The 19,823-nt window shown below is 36.4% G+C and overlaps 1 protein-coding gene across 1 annotated transcript; it reads right to left on the bottom strand.

The window, feature by feature from the left end:
* Positions 1 to 18,112: 18,112 nt before the first annotated feature.
* LOC110919571 lies at positions 18,113 to 18,493 on the bottom strand. The gene has a single exon (XM_022163843.1). It carries the CDS (start codon positions 18,491 to 18,493, stop codon positions 18,113 to 18,115), a length of 381 nt encoding a protein of 126 aa, XP_022019535.1.
* Positions 18,494 to 19,823: the final 1,330 nt, after the last annotated feature.

Raw genomic sequence — 19,823 nt, forward strand, 5'->3', positions numbered from 1 at the left:
GCATACAAATATACATCTTTAAATTAAATGCTCATTTTTTGTTTCTTGTGTGAATAGCCGTTTGGTTTTTACGACTCCAGAACTTGCCATGACGATACATTGCCGGTCCTTACCAACTTAAACCTGAGTAAGTAAATGATGGAGGCATTAGGACTAACCCTTTTTATTTCAACAGCAATTTTTTTTTCTTTTTTTTTTACCACCTACCCAAAATCCCCCTAGTTAAACCCCTTGAGCCTAAACTTTTTCATTTCTTAACCCAAAACAAATACCCTTTTACCTACCAAAATCCTTTTTCATTTTAAACCCTTTATTTTAGTAACAAAGCTCGGTTTTTTCTTATGACTTCTTATCAAAAAAAAAAAAAAATGATGATGAAGCCAAGAAATAAAACAAACAAGTTCATCAAAAAGAACTTTGTTTAAAGAATTGCTTCACTAAAATAAAATTTATGGAAAAAAATAAAAGTCTTGCGAAAACCGATGCTTTTTACGCCTTTCGCCCTTTTCTACTGACCACTAACCCAACCACCTACCTTTAACCCAAGCCTCACCGTTCCCCCAAAAGTCCTCTTGATATTTACAAAGGTATATAGTTAAAAAGGAGGAGGATTGATTGCTTGGCAAGCTTATGGTAGGAGTAAGTTCCACGCCGCTCTCGAGTGTTTCACTAAAAGACACATTCGGCCGAGTGTTGAGTGATCCCCCGTGAGGTATGTGAACTTGTATATAAATGGAATTTTAAAGAGGCATGTTATGCCCAAATAAGTAATTTATCTTATGTAATGTTCTAAATAAATCACGACGAATAGGATTGTAAGTAAAATAAAAATAAAAATAAAACCTAATAAAAATCTTGGAATCCCGACACTCTATGACAAGTCCAAAAACCTCCTCTTCTACCTATTCCATTTGGGAGTGTAAAGCCACATTATAAAGAGTTTTGCTTGAGGACAAACAAAGATTCAAGTGTGGGGGTATTTGATGTCTGCAAAATGCAACATATAAATTACATCAATTGTGGCATAAAACTAACCCTTTTTTAGTACTAATGTTGGAAAAAGTGTGCTTTTTCTTCTTTTTGTATTTTCAGGATTAAATGAGCTCAAATGAACAAAAGAAGTAAAAAGGCAGCTAAATTTAACATAAATACAAGAAAAGGAATAAACGTGGCATGCCCAACCCCTTCGATAGCATCCTCCCAAGCAAAAATAAGAGAACAGAAGGCTGAACACGCCCTATGCTCAATGAGCACGGGGGCGTGCCCAAGTGTCTGTAGAAAAGACAAAGTTGTAGAAGCTTCTATCACCTACCACGGGGGCGTGCCCAGCGGACACGGGGCCGTGGTCAACTCTAAGATTCGCAGAATCTAGGGAAATCTTGATGGTACAGATACGCTTCTGCACACGGGGTCATGCCCAGCGGACACGGGGGCGTGGTCAACTAATGCAGACAAACTGCATTTAATGAAGAAAGAGAAGACGGGTGGACACGGGGCCGTGTCCGTGCTTCTGTGCAGGCTATAAATAGGGGTGCTTGGCTCATTTGCAAACCATCCCTTGGCAAACCACCTCCCTCACACTTCACCCACACTCCACCACCACCACAACACTATCATCCACCACCATCATCCATTATCCATCATAGAGTGTGTGTAGTAGTCTCGGGATCCAAGATTGATCGTAAGAGTTCTTGACAATCAAAGGCCATGTTTGCCTAAGTCTGTTACATCACTTGGTGAAGACAAGCATTTAGTGTAATACTTTTTATTTTTAATCTTTTCGCACTTTTTATTTGGTTATGTATTAATGATTTTAATAACTAGTTTCTTATGTTGAAGGTGAGTCTTCCTTATCATTTGTCCATGGTGTCTTGACGTTATTTTACTGTCTATATAAAATAAAAGATTTACACCATTCATATCTCCACGGTCTATATGGAGATATGTTGGCTACCTGGTCGGGGGTTAAGGGAATGGTTTGGTAAGAGTCTTGCCTTGTTCAGTGTATAGATCCTGTAAGGACCTGTGTCAAGCTTAGTAGGATCTCATTCAATACCCACTTGTATTGGATGGCGGGAGTCCGAATTTCTTGATCCTCTCATATGTAAACTACTATTAATATATTAACCCGGCTACTTAGGACTGTATCCCTGCTGACTCAGACTACTTAGCCGAGGGTAACGTCACCTTCAAAAGAGGGGCCTACCACATTTCGCATTAATAACTTAATTAATTATCTTTCAATAATCCAACCCTTTAGGATTGTATCCTTGCTGACTCAAACAACTGGGTTGAGGGTAACATCACCTTCAAAAGAGGGCCTTACTACAATAACTCAGATAATCTCTTAAAAAGTGCAAAAGTGCGGAAATAATCAAAGGTTACACTAAAGGCGAGTCGGATCCAAGTGATTTATCTTGTCTATCTGTTTTTATTTTATTTTTGTTTTTAGCATTTTAGTTTTTATTTCCTAGTCTAAAACTTTTTTCTAAACTTTTGATTTGATTAGACGTTGAGGATAAACCGGTATTAAAAGCTCTTGTGTCCTTGGATGACCTCGGTATCTTACCAACACTATACTACGCTCACGATGGGTGCACTTGCCCATATGTGTGTTTGGTGTTAGTAAATATCGTGTTTTATAAATTTAAAACTTGACTAAAGTGGTTTAAAAGAGCTAAAAATATACATAAAAACTTATAACACCACACGCGCATCAATATGCACTTGCACACACCCAATCAAAGAATAGACATGTCTTTTTTCTCACTCAATCAGCGGTCACTACCGCTTAAATACAAAAAATCCCATAAGACACTAAAGCATAAATAAAAAAACAACTGACCCGGAAACCTTCCCTCCTCCGGCGATTTTGCTAATCCGCCAACAAGAACTTAATGTTTTTCTTCATGAACCGGCGATCACTACCGCCATGAAAACCTTCCTCCGGCACTTGTATTCAACCGCCAACCGGTCCTTGTTTATCACCGAGGTTACGTTTTGTTAGTTCTTCATGCGAAATAGAGACGATTGGCTTGGTGGCACTAACCGCTCGTTACCGGTTCCATCTTGATTTGGGGTGTTACCGGATCCCGTCGATTTTTTCGTCAATCGCATCTTGTCGGATGGAAGATAAAACCCCCATTAATACTAAAATCTCTACATAGGGAAGATTATAGAATTATTTTCTTAAGTAATAAAAATATGCTTCAAAAGGTGTTCTTCACAAGTGTCATCCATCAACCTATTGCTATATTCTTATTATTATTAGTGTTTATTATTATTATTTTGAAGTAGTAATACTAAATAAGTTACCAATACTAAATAACTAATAGTATTATTTTTATTATTTTATTGTAATCAAATATTAAATCAGCACTCAGATACAACTACAACAGTATGCAAATATTATCATTTTTATTTATTGTGAAAATTTAATTCTTGATAATAAGAAAATTATCATAATCAAAGTCAATCTATAACTTACAAATCGCATCTACAGATGCACACAACTAATTCCCATAATTATATACAGTTCTCATTCGTTTACCCATTCTGATACTTACATCCATAATTATCTACGGTTCTTATTACACAATACGATATTTTTACTAAGATTTTTAAATTTCTTTTCAATGATATACAATATTTTCACTAAAATTTTAAATTTCTTTTCAATTATATATAGAGCACTCTTAAAAACAATCCGTACTTTTCACTAAAAAGAACCTGAAGTTCTCATACAACATACATTTTATACACAATTCGGCTAAAATGTTGAACATATCAAAGCTTGAATTCGTAGCCCTTGAAATCTCGGGTAACAACTATCTCTAATAGACACTTGATGCTAAAACTCATCTAGAAGCAAAGAGTGTAGGGGAGACGATCATTGATAGGAATAAAACCTCCTTTCAAGAAAAAAGCTAAAGCTATGGCATTCCATCGTCATCATCTTCATGAAGACCTGACGTGGGAATACCTTACTGACGAGGACCCTCTCGAGTTATGGAAAAACATTCAAGAATGATTCGACCACCTGAAGTTGGTCTTACTTTCTAAAACTCGCTACAAATGGGTTCCTTTAAAGCTACAAGATCATAAAAGTGTCAATGAGTACAACTCTGCCCTTTTTTGCATCACCTCCGGTGCTAGTATTTAACAGCCAACTTATAACAACCCTCGGTAAAACTGACACCCTCATAAATTTTCGACACCCTAATATATTTTAAAATGTCTCAATATGTTTTTATATGCACTCCGTATGTGAAAACCGAGCCCAAAGTAGAATATAATACATAAAATAAATTAAAAACTGTAAATCTTAAGTTGAGGCGGGCCGCGTATGACCTCACCTCAACTTAACGCGGGCCGCATTAGGATGTAACTGGACTCCGCTGAATTCTTTAGCTCATGCGGGCCGCGTACAAGTTCGTTTAAGTTTATGCGGGCCGCGAGCGTCCTAAAATCTGGCACAGCCCGGAGTGGCCACGTGTCCGATGCGTGGCGAGTCTATGCGATGACCGGGCCAAGCTACGCATTGACCGCATGTGGACGCAGGCTGCGTAAAGCCTGGCCTTATTTAACGCGGGCCGCGAGGAAGTTCGATTTCACAACTATAAATAGAACGCATCAGTTTCACTTTCCGATCGTTCAAATTTCTTTCTTTCTCTTAATTTCTGTAGTGGCGTTACTATACCCGGGCATTATACCCCCCCTAAAATAGCGAGGTTCTGCTACGATGTAAGTATTATAACCCCTGGAGACGTATTAGATATGCTGCCCGATTGATCTAGGGTTCCGTAACGGCTGTCGTGGTTCTGCCCGACGTAGTCGTTGGAATGCCGTCTCGGGGAGGGTATTACTAATGTTAAAAAGGGTTATTGTACTAACACACGTGCATTTGTGTAATTTATAGATATTCACCAGGAAACCCTAAAGAATAACCTAAGACAGCAATGTGAGTGATCCTTCTTTTTATATACTCATTTTTGTGAGTTGATCCACTTTTTGTAAATCTTTTTGTTAACTGTTTTTACAAAACCTTAAATATTTCTTCATGTGAAAGACAGTTATTGAGTATTTGTAAGGGTACAATTATGATGGTATATTTGGGGTTTTGTATACAAAATTTGTTACCACCTGGGGAGAGGAGTAACATGACCATAAGTCAGATGACAGTACCATGGATGTTAATTGGTATTACCTGTAAACAAATGTAATTGCGGATGCGCCCTCAAAACTGTACACTGTGAAAATGGTTTATTTAAATTTCATTAAAATGGGATTCACTCACCAGTATTTTTCACTGACAAAATGTTTTTAAAACGCGTTTCAGGTAACAATATGTGAAAGCCAAATAGAAGCCAGCTGGACAACACTGAAGGTTTGGAAAAGTGGCAATAAAGTTACCTAAGGATAAAATGGATGTTTTTATTAAATAAATAGGATTTATTCCTATAAAATGTGTGTATTGAAAACTTGGGTTTTACCCATATGTTTAATATTATTAAACGAGGTGGTTTACTCTGATTAAATATTTCCTAACTACGATCCTGGTGAAAATTTCCGCTGCCAAATTGGATAAATAAACGTGATACCACCGAAACTGGCTCACGGCCGCCCGTTCCCGGGAACTAGGGATCGGGGGTTGTGACAGAAGGTGGTATCAGAGATATGCCACTGATTCAGCCACAGAAGTGTTCTGCTGACATCAAAATTCAAAGTGTTAGGAAATAAATTATGGAAATACGTGTATAATTGTATTTCTTGCTATGTGTTATCTGACTATTTGTTAGTTTACAGTATGAGCGACCAAGGACCTTCTGATGCCTATCGTCAACTGTCTGGTTCGCCTAGGAGCGAAGGCACCTCCTCTTCTCAGCCTGCCCTCTCAGGGTATTCTGCTGACACAGAAGAAGGAATCTTTGTGTTTAAGGCTCAGTCTGAAGAGCCATTTCCTCAGAAAAAGAGGGGATTGTTCAGTAGGGGAGCGCACGAGCGTAGGAAAAGAATGAAAAAGTTGCAGGAGCAGCGAGTGTTAGCCGCAGCAAAAAGAGAGACTGATGCTTATAATCAGGATATGCTCAATAGGGGTATCGCTAATATCCATATTTTAGCAACCACTGCTGCTGACCCAAATCTGGAACAAATGCTAGCACCCCAACCACAAAATCCTGACCAACCCATGGAAGTAGAAAACCAGATAGAAATGCCTGATTACAACCCGGAGGAGATACCTAGGGTACCTGCACCAGATCCCCTAGACCCAAACAACTATGACCCCTGGTGGGACAATGTTAGGGACTACGTGCAACAAAACCCAATACAGGAAAATGTGCCAATACCCAACATAGGAGTTTACCCAGGGTTAGATCCTCAAGATCCCTACAACATTAGTGATGCATATGTTAGGGAAATTTTAGAGAATCCATACCCGTACAAGGCCCCTATGCCTCCGTATCAGGAACCCGCATCACAAATTCCAAACCCAGTCCTAGAACCTGCACCCCCAATGAGTGCAGAAAATGTCCAAGAACTTAGGACTTTTGGGGAGGAAATTTTAGAAAGCAGTGATAGAATGCGACAGGTGGGAGACCGCCTCGTATGGAAATACGATGAGCGTAATATGGATTTTTGGATGAATCCATATCAGTGAATGTGATGACAGGAACGGTAGTAGTAATAATAATAATAAAATAATATATGTGTGTATGTGTTAGAAAAAAAAAATACGGATGCCTACTATTAGTATTGTAGCTTTACATTTCAGTCGGTATTGTAATTTAAATTTCAGTACTAGTGTGTGATGATGCATACTATATAAATAGAGTAAAAGTCGCAATGCTCGACGCTTTTGGTTAAAAGTGCGTGTCATGTGATTGGCTATATTCAAATATTATTTGTGATATTAATATTTGGTAATTGTGTAAAATTCATATGGCCGACGAGGAAAATCAGGATAATCTGAATAACGATAACCAGAGTAACAATAACGTGGTTAATGAGAATCCAAACAACAATGGAAATCAAATGGATAATAGTGCCGTTCAACACATAGTGGCACAAGGAATTATAGATGCAATGCCATTTATTATTCAAACAGTTCAAGAAGCAAATAATAAAAGTAAGCATAGCAGTAAACGACCCAGTGAACTGGAAAACAGCGTGAACAATGGACCCGTACTTCAAGCGCCCATTCCCAAAAGAAGAAGAACCATGCCACATGGTTGTTCTTACAAAGAATTCTGGTCCTGTAAACCAATAGAATTCTCGGGCAATGAAGGACCCATTGCAGCCCTACGCTGGATAGAGAAAACTGAGGTCGTTCTGAAAATAAGCAAGTGTGCTGAAGAAGATAAGATAATGTTTGCTTCAAATCTGTTTAAAAACGCAGCCTTAGAATGGTGGAACACTATTCTCCAGACAAGAGGAAGTGATAGAATTTATAACATGGAATGGGAGGAATTCAAAAATATGGTAGAAAGGAAATTCTGCCCTCCTAATGAAAAGGAACAAATAGCAAATAAATTTCTGAAACTTAGAATGGTCGGGGTAGACAGTAAGGGTTACACTACCACATTCTTTGAATATGCTAGGATAGTACCTACCCTTGCATCACCTGAACCAGTGTTAATCTCCCGTTACATCTGGGGATTAATTGGAGAGATTAGACATGTAGTCAAGGCAGCTAGACCCCAAACCATAGAGGAAGCTGTAGAACTAGCCAATACCTTGACTGATGAACTAGTGAGAACTAGAGAAGAAGACCAGAGGAGAAACCTAACCCAAAGGCTTACTCAAGAATTCTGTTCGGGGAATTCCAACCGTAGGAATATAGGTTCTACCTCTACACCATACTGCAGAAACTGCAAGAAAAAGCATTCTGGAAGATGCTCTATTTATTGTAATTTTTGCAAGGCCCCAGGACACAAGGAAGAGAATTGCAAGAAGAAATCCAGTAATGGATTCTGCTACAACTGTGGAGAAAAAGGTCATATTAAGACAAACTGTCCAAAGTTAGCTCCAGCTGCAAACAACAAGAACACTAAAAATGCTAGAGCATTCGTTCTAACTGCAGATGAAGCTAGACTAATTCCGGACGTCATTGCTGGTACGTTTTTAGTTAATGATATTTTTGCTAAAGTATTATTTGACTCTGGTGCAAACCAAAGTTTTATTAATACTTCACTTTGCAAACTCCTAAATCAATCATTAACTAAACTACCACAAGAATGTCTAGTAGAGACAACAAATGGAGAAACCGTTAAGATTTCTGAAATCTTGCAAGGAGCAAGAATAGAAATTTTTAATCAAAAATTTATTGCAAACCTTTACCCAATGAATCTGGTAGGATCTGATGTCGTGTTAGGAATGGATTGGTTAATAGCCAATAAAGCCAATATCTTATGTGATCAAAAGTCAATTCAAGTAAAATCACCAACAGGTGAAAAGATCACAATTAAAGGAGATAAACCATCTAGATCCACTAAATTCATCTCTGTGATGAAAACTGCAAGTTATATAAGGAAAGGATCAATAGTGTATTTGATTTCTATAATCACTAACACTAAAGGAAAAGAGTTAAAAGATATTCCAGTAGTATCCCAATTTTCAGATGTCTTTCCTGAAGAATTGCCAGGACTACCGCCAGATAGAGAAGTTGAATTCAGAATCCATCTGTTACCAGGGACAGCACCGATTGCCAAAGCACCTTATCGTTTAGCACCCGCTGAAATGCAGGAACTGAAGAAACAATTAGACGAATTGTTGGAGAAAGGATTCATACAGCCAAGCTCATCGCCATGGGGAGCGCCGATTTTATTTGTTAAAAAGAAGGACGGATCAATGCGTATGTGCATTGACTACCGTGAATTAAACAAAGTCACGATTAAGAATCGGTATCCATTACCGAGGATCGATGATTTGTTCGATCAACTTCAGGGAGCTCGATTTTTCTCTAAAATCGATTTAAGATCAGGGTATCATCAATTAAAGGTACAGGAAGAGGACATTCCTAAAACCGCATTCCGAACGAGGTATGGTCATTATGAATTTACTGTCATGCCATTTGGTTTAACCAATGCCCCAGCTGCATTTATGGACATGATGAACCGAATATGTAAGCCATATTTGGATAAATTCATAATTGTCTTCATAGATGATATTCTAATTTACTCTAAAAGTAAAGAGGAGCATGCAAAGCATTTGCAATTACTTTTAAGTTTATTGAGAAAAGAAAAGCTTTATGCTAAGTTTTCAAAGTGTGAATTTTGGTTAGAACAGGTGCAATTCCTCAGACATTTAGTTAACCATGAAGGAATTCATGTAGATCCAACAAAGATCGAGGCAATTACCAAATGGAAAACCCCAGAGTCACCAACTGAGGTTAGAAGTTTCTTAGGATTGGCCGGTTATTATAGAAGATTTATCCGAGATTTTTCTAGAATAGCCATCCCTTTAACAAAGATAACCTGTAAATCTGTTAAATTTGAATGGGGACCAAAACAAGAAGAAGCCTTTAGAATCCTTAAGCAAAGATTAACCCATACACCCATATTAGCGTTACCAGAAGGAAATGAAGACTTTGTAGTCTTTTGTGACGCTTCAAAGTTAGGATATGGATGTGTATTAATGCAACGTCAAAAGGTTATAGCTTATGCCTCCAGACAACTTAAGAGTCATGAAGAAAATTATTCAACCCATGATTTGGAATTAGGAGCTATAATTTTTGCCCTTAAGATTTGGAGACATTACCTTTATGGTAGTAAGTTTACCGTTTTTACAGATCATAAAAGTTTAAGATATGTCTTCGCGCAAAAAGAACTGAATATGAGGCAAAGACGATGGATGGAGTTACTTAGTGATTATGATTGTGATATCCAGTATCATGCAGGAAAAGCCAATGTGGTGGCTGATGCTTTAAGTCGAAAGTATCACGAAAAGCCAAAAAGGGTACGTTCTCTTAAATTAAATCTACAAGTAGATTTAAACGATCAGATTAGAAAAGCACAAGAATCAGTAATCAAGGAGGATACTGAAAGATTAAAAGGAATGATTAAGGAATTAGAACAAGGAACAGATGGAATTTGGAGATTCCATAAAAAGAGAATGTGGATACCTAAATTAGGAAATTTACGTCACCGTATATTAGAAGAAGCTCATAAGTCTAAATATACGATGCATCCAGGAAGTGATAAAATGTACCAGGATTTAAGGAAAAATTTCTGGTGGATAGGAATGAAAAAGGATGTAGCAGCCTATGTTTTTAAATGTCTAACTTGCTCGCAAGTTAAAGCTGAACATCAGAAACCCTCAGGATTGTTACAACAATTAGAAATGCCAGTCTGGAAATGGGAATTGATAACAATGGATTTGGTTACCAAATTACCCAAAACAAGAAAAAGGTAATGATACAATCTGGGTGATTGTAGATAGGCTAACCAAATCAGCTCATTTCTTACCAATGAAGGAAACCTTTAGTATGGAACAATTAGCCAAATTGTATGTAAAAGAAATCGTTTCTTTACATGGCATTCCTTTATCAGTTGTTTCCGATAGAGATAGCCGTTTTACTTCTCATTTTTGGTCAAGTTTCCAAAAAGCAATGGGAACCAAGTTAAAATTAAGCACAACTTATCATCCTCAAACAGACGGGCAAAGCGAAAGGACAATCCAGACGATGGAAGACATGCTTAGAGCTTGTGTAATTGATTTCGGAGGTAATTGGGACGAACACTTACCTTTAATAGAATTTTCTTATAATAACAGTTATCACACAAGTATCAATGTTGCACCATTCGAAGCACTTTATGGACGAAAGTGCAGAACCCCAGTCTGTTGGGCAGAAGTTGGGGAAAAACAATTATCTGGACCTGAAATAGCACAAGAAACAACTGACAAAATCATTCAAATCAAAGAACGACTGAAAGCAGCACGAGATCGACAAAAGAGCTATGCTGATAACAGACGCAAACCATTAGAATTTCAAGTAGGAGATAGAGTATTATTAAAAGTCTCTCCTTGGAAAGGAGTGGTAAGATTCATTAAAAGAGGAAAGCTTAGTCCCAGGTATATTGGACCTTTCAAAATTCTTAAAAGAATAGGACCTGTAGCCTATCAGCTACAACTGCCAGAGGAAATGGCAGGAATACATGATGTATTTCATGTATCTAATCTCAAAAAGTGTCTAGCTGATGAATCACTCGTAGTACCTCTCAAGGATATAGAGGTTAATGAACAACTCAAATTTGTAGAGAGACCTCTACAAATTGAAGATAGGAAAATTAAAAATCTCAAGCATAAGCGATTAATTCTGGTCAAAGTAAAGTGGGACTCCAAAAGAGGACCTGAATACACATGGGAGCTTGAATCAGAAATGCAAAAGAAATATCCACACTTGTTTCAGTAGATCTCGAGGACGAGCTCTAAAACAAGGTGGGGAGGATATAACAACCCTCGGTAAAACTAACACCCTCATAAATTTTCGACACCCTAATATATTTTAAAATGTCTCAATATGTTTTTATATGCACCCCGTATGTGAAAACCGAGCCCAAAGTAGAATATAATACATAAAATAAATTAAAAACTGTAAATCTTAAGTTGAGGCGGGCCGCGTATGACCTCACCTCAACTTAACGCGGGCCGCATTAGGATGTAATTGGACTCCGCTGAATTCTTTAGCTCATGCGGGCCGCGTACAAGTTCGTTTAAGTTTATGCGGGCCGCGAGCGTCCTAAAATCTGGCACAGCCCGGAGTGGCCACGTGTCCGATGCGTGGCGAGTCTATGCGATGACCGGGCCAAGCTACGCATTGACCGCATGTTGACGCAGGCCGCGTAAAGCCTGGCCTTATTTAACGCGGGCCGCGAGGAAGTTTGATTTCACAACTATAAATAGAACGCATCAGTTTCACTTTCCGATCGTTCAAATTTCTTTCTTTCTCTTAATTTTTGTTGTGGCGTTACTATACCCGGGCATTATACCCCCCCTAAAATAGCGAGGTTCTGCTACGATGTAAGTATTATAACCCCTGGAGACGTATTAGATATGCTGCCCGATTGATCTAGGGTTCCGTAACGGCTGTCGTGGTTCTGCCCGACGTAGTCGTTGGAATGCCGTCTCGGGGAGGGTATTACTAATGTTAAAAAGGGTTATTGTACTAACACACGTGCATTTGTGTAATTTATAGATATTCATCAGGAAACCCTAAAAAATAACCTAAGACAGCAATGTGAGTGATCCTTCTTTTTATATACTCATTTTTATGAGTTGATCCACTTTTTGTAAATCTTTTTGTTAACTGTTTTTACAAAACCTTAAATATTTCTTCATGTGAAAGACAGTTATTGAGTATTTGTAAGGGTACAATTATGATGGTATATTTGGGGTTTTGTATACAAAATTTGTTACCACCTGGGGAGAGGAGTAACATGACCATAAGTCAGATGACAGTACCATGGATGTTAATTGGTATTACCTGTAAACAAATGTAATTGCGGATGCGCCCTCAAAACTGTACACTGTGAAAATGGTTTATTTAAATTTCATTAAAATGGGATTCACTCACCAGTATTTCCCACTGACAAAATGTTTTTAAAACGCGTTTCAGGTAACAATATGTGAAAGCCAAATAGAAGCCAGCTGGACAGCACTGAAGGCTTGGAAAAGTGGCAATAAAGTTACCTAAGGATAAAATGGATGTTTTTATTAAATAAATAGGATTTATTCCTATAAAATGTGTGTATTGAAAACTTGGGTTTTACCCATATGTTTAATATTATTAAACGAGGTGGTTTACTCTGATTAAATATTTCCTAACTACGATCCTGATGAAAATTTCCGCTGCCAAATTGGATAAATAAACGTGATACCACCGAAACTGGCTCACGGCCGCCCGTTCCCGGGAACTAGGGATCGGGGGTTGTGACACAACTTGACCTTGTGTATCATGGAGGTTACGTTCTGTTTGTTCTTCAAGCGAAAAAGCAACAACTTGCTTGGTGACGCTAACCGCTCGTTAGCGATTCCATCTTGCTTTATGGTGTTACCGGATCCCGTTGATTTTTTCGTCCACCGCATCTTCTCGGATGGAAGACAAAACCCCCGTTAATACTAAAACCTCTACATAGAGAAGATGATAGAAATATTTTCTTACATAATAAAAAAATGCCTCAAAAAGGTTTTACATAACTGCCATCCATCAACCTATTGCGATATTTTTATTACTATTATTATTATTATTATTATTATTATTATTATTATTATTATTATTATTATTATTATTACTATTATTATTATTATTATTATTATTATTTTGACGTACTAATACGAAATAAGTTACCGATACTAAATAACTAATAGTATTATTCTTATTATTTTATTGTAATCAAATATTAAATCAGCACTTGCATACAACTGTATGCAAGTATTATCAATTTTTTTAATTGTGAAAATCTAATTCTTGATAAGAAAATTATCATAATCAAAGTCAATCTATAACTTACAAATCACATCTACAGATGCACAAAACTAATTCTCATAATTATATACGGTACTCATTCGTTTACGCATTCTGATATTCACATCCATAATTATATATGGTTCTCGTTACACAATAAGATACTTTTACAAACATTTTTAAATTCCTTTTCAATTATATAGAACAGTCTTAAAAACTACCTTTATGGTATAGAACCCGTAGTTTTTACTAAAGAGAACCTGAGGTTCTCATACAATATACATTTTATACACAATTCAGATAAAATGTTGAACTTATCAAAGCTTGAATTTGTAGCCCTTAAATCTCGGGTAACAACTATCTCTCGTGGACTCTTGATGCTAAAACTCCTCTAGAAGCAAAGAGTCTACGGGAGACGATCATTGATGGGAATAAAACCTCCTTTCAAGAAAAAGCTAAAGTTATGGCATTCCATCGTATCATCTTCATGAAGACTTGACGAGGAATACCTTACTGTCGAGGACCCTCTCGAGTTAGGGAAAAACATTCAAGAACGATTCGACCACCTGAAGTTGGTCTTACTTTCTAAAACTCGCTACAAATGGGTTCCTTTAACACTACGGGATCCTAAAACTGTCAATGAGTACAACTCTGCCCTTTTTTCGCATCACCTCCGGCGCTTGTATTAAACCGCCAACCTGTCCTTGTGTATCATCGAGGTTACGTTCTGTTACTTCTTCAAGCGAAATAGCAACGACTTACTTGGTGACACTAACCGCTCGTTAGCGATTCCATCTTGATTTGTGGTGTTACCAGATCCCGTCGATTTTTTCGTCCACCGCATCTTGTCGGATGGAAGATAAAACCCCCCGTTAATACTAAACCTCTATATAGGGAAGATGATAGAAATATTTTCTTACATAGTAAAACCTCAAAAAGGTTTTGCATAACTGCAATCCATCAACCTATTGCGATATTTTATTATTATTATTATTTTATTATTATTATTATTATTATTTTGAAGTACTAATACTAGATAAGTTACCGATACTAAATAACTAATAGTATTATTCTTATTATTTTATTGTAATCAAATATTAAATCAACTCTTGCATATAATTGTATGCCAGTATTATCAATTTCTTTTATTGTGAAAATCTAATTCTTGATAAGAAAATTATCATAATCAAAGTCAATCTATAACTTACAAATCGCATCTACAAATGCACACAACTAATTCCAATAATTATATACGGTTCTCATTCGTTTACGCATTGTGATATTCACATCCATAATTATATACGGTTCTCATTACACAATAAGATATTTTTACGAACATTTTTAAATTCCTTTCTGATTATATAGAACAGTCTTAAAAACTACCTTTATGGTATAGAACCCGTAATTTTCACTAAAGATAACCTGAGGTTCTCATACAATATACATTTTATACACAATTCAGATAAAATGTTGAACTTATCAAAGCTTGAATTCGTATCCCTTGACATCTCGGGTAACAACTATCACTCGTGGACTCTTGTTGCTAAAACTCATCTAGAAGCAAAGAGTCTAGGGGAGACGATTATTGATGGGAATAAAACCTCATTTAAAGAAAAAGCTAAAGCTATGGCATTCCATCGTCATCATCTTCATGAGGACCTGACGTGGAATACCTTACTATCGAGGACCCTCTCGAGTTATGGAAAAACATTCAAGAACGATTCGACCCCCTGAAGTTGGTCTTACTTTCCAAAACTCGCTACAAATGGGTTCCTTTAACGCTACGAGATCAAAAAACTGTCAATGAGTACAACTCTGCCCTTTTTTCGCATCACCTCCGGCGCTTGTATTAAACCGCCAACCTGTCCTTGTGTATCATCGAGGTTACGTTCTGTTACTTCTTCAAGCGAAATAGCAACGACTTACTTGGTGACACTAACCGCTCGTTAGCGATTCCATCTTGATTTGTGGTGTTACCAGATCCCGTCGATTTTTTCGTCCACCGCATCTTGTCGGATGGAAGATAAAACCCCCCGTTAATACTAAACCTCTATATAGGGAAGATGATAGAAATATTTTCTTACATAGTAAAACCTCAAAAAGGTTTTGCATAACTGCAATCCATCAACCTATTGCGATATTTTATTATTATTATTATTTTATTATTATTATTATTATTATTTTGAAGTACTAATACTAGATAAGTTACCGATACTAAATAACTAATAGTATTATTCTTATTATTTTATTGTAATCAAATATTAAATCAACTCTTGCATATAATTGTATGCCAGTATTATCAATTTCTTTTATTGTGAAAATCTAATTCTTGATAAGAAAATTATCATAATCAAAGTCAATCTATAACTTACAAATCGCATCTACAAATGCACACAACTAATTCCAATAATTATATACGGTTCTCATTCGTTTACGCATTGTGATATTCACATCCATAATTATATACGGTTCTCATTACACAATAAGATATTTTTACGAACATTTTTAAATTCCTTTCTGATTATATAGAACAGTCTTAAAAACTACCTTTATGGTATAGAACCCGTAATTTTCACTAAAGATAACCTGAGGTTCTCATACAATATACATTTTATACACAATTCAGATAAAATGTTGAACTTATCAAAGCTTGAATTCGTATCCCTTGACATCTCGGGTAACAACTATCACTCGTGGACTCTTGTTGCTAAAACTCATCTAGAAGCAAAGAGTCTAGGGGAGACGATTATTGATGGGAATAAAACCTCATTTAAAGAAAAAGCTAAAGCTATGGCATTCCATCGTCATCATCTTCATGAGGACCTGACGTGGAATACCTTACTATCGAGGACCCTCTCGAGTTATGGAAAAACATTCAAGAACGATTCGACCCCCTGAAGTTGGTCTTACTTTCCAAAACTCGCTACAAATGGGTTCCTTTAACGCTACGAGATCAAAAAACTGTCAATGAGTACAACTCTGCCCTTTTTTCGCATCACCTCCGGCGCTTGTATTCAACCGCCAACCTGTCCTTGTGTATCATCGAGGTTACGTTCTGTTAGTTCTTCAAGCGAAATAGCAACGAGTTTCTTTGTGACGCTAACCGCTCGCTAGCGGTTTCATCTTGATTTGTGGTGTTACCGGATCCCATCGATTTTTTCGTCCACCGCATCTTGTCGGATGGAAGATAAATCCCCTCGTTAATAATAAAACCTCTACATAGGGAAGATAACAGAAATATTTTCTTACATAATAAAAATATGCCTCAAAAAGGTTTTGATAACTGCCATCCATCAACCTATTGCGATATTTTTTTATTGTTATTATTATTATTATTATTATTATTATTATTATTATTATTATTATTATTATTTTGAAGTACTAATACTAAATAAGTTACCGATACTAAATAACTAATAGTATTATTCTTATTATTTTATTGTAATCAAATATTAAATCAGCACTTGCATACAACTGTATGCAAGTTATCAGTTTTTTTATTGTGAAAATTTAATTCTTGAAAAGAAAATTATCATAATTAAAGTCAATCTAAAACTTACAAATCGCATCTACAGATGCACACAACTAATTCCCATAATTATATACGGTTCTCATTTGTTTACGCATTCTGATATTCACATCCATAATTATATACGGTTCTCATTACACAATAAGACATTTTTACAACCATTTTTAAATTCCTTTTCGTTTATATAGAACAATCTTAAAAACTACCTTTATGGTATAGAACCCGTAGTTTTCACTAAAGAGAACCCGAGGTTCTCATATAATATACATTTTATACACAATTCGGATAAAATGTTGAACTTATCAAAGCTTGAATTCGTAGCCCTTGAAATCTCGGGTAACAACTATCTCTCGTGGACTCTTGATGCTAAAACTCATCTAGAAGCAGAGAGTCTAGGGGAGACGATCATTGATGGGAATAAAACCTCCTTTCAAAAAAAAGCTATAGCTATGGCATTCCATCGTCATCATCTTCATGAAGACCTGACGTGGGAATACTTTACTGTCGAGGACCCTCTCAGGTTATGGAAAAACATTCAAGAACGATTCGACCACCTGAAGTTGGTCTTACTTTCTAAAACTCGCTACAAATGGGTTCCTTTAAGGCTACGAGATCATAAAACTGTCATTGAGTACAACTCTGCCCTTTTTTGCATCACCTTTGAGGTTAGAATATGCTGTGAACAGATCACCGAGAAAGACATGATATATACTCTCTTAACGTTCCATTCATCAAACCTACTCCTTTCGCAGTAGTTCAGGGAACGTAAATTTACAAAATATACTGACCTAATATCTTGTTTGTTGGTTACGGAGCAAAATAACAAGCTCTATCTACAAAATTAGTAAATGCGGCCCGTTATTTGATGGTGAACAAAATCAAAACAAGGAATAGAAAAAAAACATAGTCGTTAAAAAACCCATCAAATAACGAGCTGCATTTACTGATTTTGTAGATGGAGCTTATTATTTTGCTCCGCGGCCAACAAACATGATATTAGGTAAGTATATTTTGTAAATTTACGTTCCCTGTACTGCTGCGACAGGAGCATGTTTGATGAATGGAACGTTGAGGGCGTTTTCTATATCATGTCTTTCTTGGTAATTTGTTCACCGCATAATCTAAGCTAAGAGGTGATGCGAAAAAAGGGCAGAGTTGTACTCATTAACAGTTTTATGATCTCGTAGCCTTAAAGGAACCCATTTGTAGCGAGTTTTAGAAAGTAAGACAAACTTCAGGTGGTCGAATCGTTCTTGAATGTTTTTCCATAACTCGAGAGTGTCCTCAACAGTAAGGTATTCCCACGTCAGGTCTTCATGAAGATGATGACGATGGAATGCCACTGCTTTAGCTTTTTCTTGAAAGGAGGTTTTATTCCCATCAATGATCGTCTCCCCTAGACTCTTTGCTTCTAGATGAGTTTTAGCATCAAGAGTCCACGAGAGATAGTTGTTACCCGAGATTTCAAGGGCTACGAATTCAAGCTTTAATATGTTCAACATTTTATCCGAATTGTGTATAAAGTGTATTTTGTATGAGAACCTCAGGTTCTGTTTAGTGAAAACTACGGGTTCTATACCATAAAGGTAGTTTTTAAGACTGTTCTATATAATCGAAAAGGAATTTAAAATGTTTGTAAAAATATCTTATTGTGTAATGAGAACCGTATATAATTATGGATGTGAATATCAGAATGCGTAAATGAATGAGAACCGTATATAATTATGGGAATTGGCTGTGTGCATCTGTAGATGCGATTTGTAAGTTATAGATTGACTTTGATTATGATAATTTTATTATCAAGAATTAGATTTTCACAATAAAAAAAACTGATAATACTTGCATACAGTTGTATGCAAGTGTTGATTTAATATTTGATTACAATAAAATAATAAGAATAATACTATTAGTTATTTAGTATCAGTAACTTATTTTAGTATTAGTACTACAAAATAATAATAATAATAATAATAATAATAATAATAATAATAATAATAATAATAATAATAATAATGATGATGATGATGATGATGATGATGATAATAATAATATATTAATAATAATAATAATAGTAATATTAATAAAAATATCGCAATAGGTTGACGAATGGCATTTATGCAAAACCCTTTTGAGGTATATTTTTATTATGTAAGAAAATATTTCTATCATCTTCCCTATGTAGAAGTTTTAGTATTAACGGGGGGTTTTATCTTCCATCCGACAAGATGCGGAGGACGAAAAAATCGACGGGATCCGGTAACACCACTAATCAAGATGGAACCACTAACGAGCGGTTAGTGTCACTAAGCAAGTCGTTGCTATTTCACTTGAATACTAATAGAACGGTTGTGTAGGATCGTTTTCGGCCCTGAATGAGTCGATTAGAAGATTTCTTATCCAAAACAAGAGGCGGAAACTAGTGTTTTGGTGCAATATCAGCCATATTCACCTTTAACTGTTGTTATATTGATCACAGAATCGATTACAGGCTCCGACAACACTTCGGCAGCACTTCGTGGCAACCGGAATGACTATAACCTAGAACTATATTGATTTCGCTCCAACTGCCACTATATATAGTGGTTCTAATTTTGCTCGAACATACAAGAACATCAGGAGCGAAATCAGGAAAATACAATTATGAGCGAAATCAGGACTTAATACTTCGGGCGGAATCAGAACAATGAGGTTTCGCTCCAAATGACAAGATGTCATTTGGAACGGAATCACATACATTTTCAGTTTCTTGGATTCCGTGCCCTAATCTAGCCTATTCTACATAAGACTCGATACAAGACGTAGGCGACAGACGGATGCACCAACAAACTCCCC

This window comes from Helianthus annuus, chromosome 16 (genome assembly GCF_002127325.2).
Source record: "Helianthus annuus cultivar XRQ/B chromosome 16, HanXRQr2.0-SUNRISE, whole genome shotgun sequence".
NCBI lineage: Eukaryota > Viridiplantae > Streptophyta > Magnoliopsida > Asterales > Asteraceae > Helianthus > Helianthus annuus.

Excerpts from the sequence above, each read along its gene's own strand:
- LOC110919571 (XM_022163843.1), bottom strand. The coding sequence starts at position 18,493 with ATGTTGAACATATTAAAGCTTGAATTCGTAGCCCTTGAAATCTCGGGT.